Here is a 5,263-nt window from a genome sequence, read left to right on the forward strand (position 1 = left end):
GGGAGAGGAGGGGCACGGCCGCGCCGGGCGCGTGGCGTGGCTAGGGCTGGGCGGGCTTGGACGGCCTGGCCGCCGTGGAGGGGCTGGGGCGGGTCTGCGGCCGCCGCCGGCGCGCGTTGGCGGGCGTGGCGGTAGGGGCGGGCTTGCCGGGCTGGCGGCGGCGTGCTCTGCGTCGGCGTATCTCGCTGACTGGCGTGGCTCTCGGCGGCGGAGGCTCGGGCGGACTTCTCGGCGCATCGCTCCCAGGCCATGGCGGCGTGTGGCTCGGGCGGCGGCGTGGCTCGCGGCGGCGTAGCTCGCGGCAACGGCGTGGTCTTCGCGGCGGCGGCTAGGCTCGGTGCGGAGCGGCACGCGGCAGCGCACGCGGCCGTGCGTGGGCGGGCTGGGGCGAGCAGGAGCGGGTTGCGGGGCTGCGGCGGCGAGAGTGAGAGAGATAAGGCCCGAAACTGTTAAGTGGGAAGGCACTTTGCCAAGAGCCAGATCTAGGAGGCTCTCGGCAAACCTTCCACCTTTGCCGAGAGCCCCCCGATCCGGCTCTCGGCAAAGTTTTTTTTTTCAAATTTCGTTCGAAATTTTTAACTAGCTAACTGCACAAAAAAATATTTAAAAAAAATTATTGTTTGCCGAGAGCTTACTCTCGGCAAAGAAAAGTTTTTTTAAATATTTTTTATTCTTCTAACAAACTGAACAAAAAATGATATTTCTCAAAAAAAATTAAATATTTGCCGAGAGCAGCTCTCGGCAAACCTATTCGTCGAGAGCCAGCTCTCGGCAAACCATTGATCCAGGCTAGGTAAAAAAAAGAAATCTGCGCCGAGAGCGGGCCCAGTTGCTCTCGGCAAAGAAGCTTTGCCGAGAGCAATCCCCTGAAGCTCTCGGCAAAGAATATCAAAAAAAAAATTAATAAATAGCAAACGGCTCCGGAAAAATACGAAATTTTGTCGTGTTGCAACTTATGCTCTCTAATGGCTATACAAAAAGTTTGGAACTCCAAAACTAACTCGACCGTGACATTGTTTGAAAATCCTAGTGGATCCTTCTCAACTTTATGAAACTTATTCGGAGATGTCTCAGATTATAAGAATCATACGCAACCACTTGCGCGAAACATTTTCAATTTTTTACCACAGCCTCCAAGTGCGATACCATGACTTCATTGCAAATATCACAATTTTCCGAATTCGTTTCCTTTTATTAAGAATTTTTAAATCATTCGGCGACATATGTTCGTGGTCTTCGATTCGTAAAATAAAAGGTGAAAAAAACGTCAACAAGATGTTATTTGCCCCCAATAATGCATAAATAGCATGAATATCATTTTCTACTTAATTTGTTCCCGTGTTTAAATCAATCGCTGTTCAAATTTTAATCGATTAAAAAACTCCTTGAAATGCAATTAATTAATTATATATAGCAAATAATTACAAAAATACACAAAATTTTAATATTGAGTACAACCTGTAGTATGTGTATAGAGAAAAAAAGTTTGGAGCATATGAAAGAAAAAACATTTAATTGGAGAGAGTTAGGAGAAGAGAAACACATGCACATGAAATATAGAAACCACGTTTGCCGAGTCACGGCGATGGGCCCACGGCAAAGGCCCATTTTGCCGAAGGTCATTTTTTGCCGAGCGGGGCTCTCGGCAAAATGGTCCACTTCGCCGAGAGTTGTTGTTTGCCGAGATGCAGGCCCACGGCAATCTTGTGAGTTCCCGACGGCCCGTGTTTGCCGAGAGCCGCGCTCGGCAAATGGTTTCTTTGCCGAGATGCCGCGTTTTTGCTCTCGGCAAAAATCGCGGCTCTGGGCAAAGGACGTTTTTCCGATAGTGAACAGCGGCATGTAGGTGGTACATCAATGAAAATGATATTCCAGAGATCAAAAGCTTTCAGAAGAGGTAATACCAAAATAAAATCCGTACAGGAACCCTATTTTTAAATTTATTTTCCTAACTTAAAGTTACTAACCTTACTCCCTTTTTGAAGTTTAATAGGCAACCCTGTTTCTATCCAACGCCTGTACCTGCAGAATGAAGATGATGCAATGCAAAATCTCAAGGAAAAGTCTCTAATACAGCTCAAAGAAATAGATCCATTTGTTCAAAAGGTTCTGTACGTTGCAAGAGTTACAAAGTAGTTTACACTCTATAACATACAAATACACTAAATACATCTTAAATTGAAATACAGGGACAAAAGTATCAGTGCACTGTAACAATTATTGGCATAAAAGATGATCAACCATGGTGTTATCGCGCCTGCACTGTCTGCAACTCTAGGATCTACATAAATCCAAGGACCAATAAATACCAATGCTCAAAGGAGGGATGTCCGTGCTCACAGTTCCAGTGGAAGTAAGCTCCATACGATCTATTATAAATGCTATTGAAACTAATGATAAAAAATAATTGTTAATTACTATTATTCCTTCCTTTGACATATTCTACAGAAATAACAACATAAAATATTGTTTTCTATTGGGTTCCAGCAAGTAATAATATCACATTAACATAGAGATTTCTGTACTCAATTTTTACACTGCTTCCACCAATATTGTTATAGGTATAAAATAGCATTCATTGGAACAGATGAGACATATAGCCTTGAATTTGTGCTTTTTGAAAAGAAAGGATCAGAGCTTATTGGAAAATCTGCAGAAGTACTTAGAAAGCCATATGAACAACAGATTCCATCTGATATATCAGCTTTGATTGGCTTCAAGCTCACATTCGTGGTCAGAATTTTAGTGAACAAAAGTGCTGACAATGTTGATCCTTCTTTTGAAGTAATCATGATCAAGAAAAACCATGGCAAACAATCGATTGTAACACCTATAAGAGGTCCTGCAATGGCATTGGCACAATCAAGTTCATCCTCTATTGCAGCAGATACAGATCTACCGCCTTTAATAACCATAGCATCCAAGAAATTGAAAACCGAGGTATACATACCACATAATCTGATTCCCTTATATAATATTTCTTTTACCTTAACCAAACATTTAGCTCACTTATTTACATTTTTAGGCAACTTCATCTCAAACACAGGTTTCCAGTGGGATACAAGACATGGATATCGAACCACCTGGGTATGTCAAAGAGTAGTTTATTTCCAAAACTAGCATTTAATAAAGCTCTTGTATGAAACTTTCAGGATTTGGCAACAAGATGATAACTCAGACAAGAAGAACTTCGAAGAAATCGATGAAAATAACCAGGTATAGAACATATTTCTGATTCTCAAAAATAGCATCTTACCAGGTATAGAACATATTTCTGATTCTCAAAAATACCATCTTACGGACTTCAACATATTTTTTTATACTCAACAGAAAGCAGCGGAGATCTACTCAGATATATATCACCATAAAAAATCAAAGAAGAAGAAGGAGTGAAGCAAAGGGAATTACTCAGGTAAATATAATATCTATTTTATTGAAAAAAGAATGTTGTTTTCGTTTGTATTTCAAATTGCCAGTGTATGTGAGATACACCAAAGTATTTCAATTCGTGCTCATGAGTATCGTTGTTGAGACTACTAGATTAACGCCAAATGGTGATTATTACCAATACAGTAAACACCTTGCTGTTTAAGCTAAAACTCAGAATCTTCCTATCTTTAGTAGTTCACCTGCTATATATTCAAATGATTTCTTTTTATGGCTTTTACTCAAAAAAATTAGCACCAGATAATATTATTGTTTCTTCTCTTCTGATTTCAGGAACCTTTTATGAAGAGATTCTCCTCGCAAACTGAAGATGAAGCTTTTGAGTTACAGCTCAATTAGATGCAAGCAAACAATCCTTGCTGTTTTGCTTTAAAAGACATAGTCTATAATCTCTATATAAGAATCTTGCTTCGAAAAACGGGCTAACGGATAGAGCCACGTCGCCCGTTAACGCTCTGGCCGTCTGATCTGGTGAAGAAGCAATACTGTCCGTCCGATTGCGGTCCATCCGGTAACTCGCGAAGATTCTCGGCCCGTCGTGCTCAATATTTTGATGTAAATTATTATGCACCTACCACAAACAAATAGAGCTCTCGAAGCACTTTGGCTACCTTCCCACTTATATCTAATACTATTTTTATGTAAATTATTATGTTGAAGCACTTTGGCTACCTTACTATACCGTAAGAACGTGTTATTTATATAAGACAAAAAAGGAACCATGGCAAAAAAAAAAAACCTACGTAATATTACCATCTATAGGATTGATGCTTAACCAGAGCAGTATATAATGCGCTGTTCAAAGTGTCATCAACATCGCTAACTCCAATAATCATAGATCAACTTTCCTAGCATTTTCTACACTCACAACCATTGGATTAGTTTTAACCAATTTCTACTTAATCCCATCAATCACCACGGCGTTCATAAAGCTGTGGGTGCTCCTACTGTCTAACAGTGGAAAGATAGCTTTATTAGCTACTACTTCCCCTTTCAATTTCTTTGTACAAAGATAGGATTGATGCTTAACCAGAGCAGTATATAATGCGCTGTTCAAAGTGTCATCAACATCGCTAACTCCAATAATCATAGATCAACTTTCCTACCATTTTCTACACTCACAACCATTGGATTAGTTTTAACCAATTTCTACTTAATCCCATCAATCACCACGGCGTTCATAAAGCTGTGGGTGCTCCTACTGTCTAACAGTGGAAAGATAGCTTTATTAGCTACTACTTCCCTTTTCAATTTCTTTGTACAAAGATTAGGATTAGATGAGATTGCAATAATCCTGCCACAGAGCTTGAAGACTGCTACATACCAATTAGGCCGTCGCCTTGGATCTGCATGCAATCTGCTCTAGCGAACTGCGGATCGGCACCCTCACGACTCACGACCCTCTTGTGGCCAGGGTCCCCCACACCAGTAGGCAGCGCACAGGATAGCGCCACCGTGAGGAGCTCAGCCGAGCTCGCGCCGGTCCCCGCGCTAGCGCTGCTCCGTGCAACCTCCCCTTTCCCAGTTGCCAAAAATCGATATCGGAGAAAGCAGAGACAGAGAGAAGTGCCTTGGTGGAGAGAGACGAAGGCAGACCGATGTTGGCAGGACGGAGATAGAAATGGTAAATAAAAACAATGGGCTGAGACTAGACAATCCAATGCGGAGAAGCCAATGAAGCTATCTCTGTACTCCGTATACGCATACACGGATACACCTGCAGTAGGCTACACGTTAAAGAGATTAAAAAAAATTGGGAGCCCCTCACGCCGTGGTGCATCGGCCCATATACACAATTAAAGCTCACTAACCCTAT

At 41.9% G+C, this 5,263-nt stretch overlaps 1 protein-coding gene across 1 annotated transcript; it reads left to right on the forward strand.

Annotated features, from left to right (window-relative positions):
- Positions 1-249: 249 nt before the first annotated feature.
- Positions 250-3,295, forward strand: LOC136489363 (uncharacterized). The gene is made up of 4 exons (XM_066486024.1): positions 250-424; positions 1,994-2,106; positions 2,190-2,353; positions 2,562-3,295. The coding sequence occupies exons 1-4, from the start codon at positions 250-252 to the stop codon at positions 3,118-3,120; spliced, it is 1,011 nt and encodes a 336-aa protein (XP_066342121.1). The 3' UTR covers positions 3,121-3,295.
- The last annotated feature ends 1,968 nt before the right edge of the window (positions 3,296-5,263 follow it).

The sequence above is a fragment of the Miscanthus floridulus genome, chromosome 10 (genome assembly GCF_019320115.1).
Source record: "Miscanthus floridulus cultivar M001 chromosome 10, ASM1932011v1, whole genome shotgun sequence".
NCBI classification, from domain to species: Eukaryota; Viridiplantae; Streptophyta; class Magnoliopsida; order Poales; family Poaceae; genus Miscanthus; species Miscanthus floridulus.

Bases quoted from the DNA above. Each gene is read 5' to 3' on its own strand.
- LOC136489363 (XM_066486024.1), top strand. From the start codon at position 250: ATGGCGGCGTGTGGCTCGGGCGGCGGCGTGGCTCGCGGCGGCGTAGCT. The intron at 425-1,993 runs GTGAGAGAGATA...GAAGTTTAATAG, and splicing joins GCGGGGCTGCGGCGGCGAGA to GCAACCCTGTTTCTATCCAA. The intron at 2,354-2,561 runs GTAAGCTCCATA...ATATTGTTATAG, and splicing joins TGCTCACAGTTCCAGTGGAA to GTATAAAATAGCATTCATTG.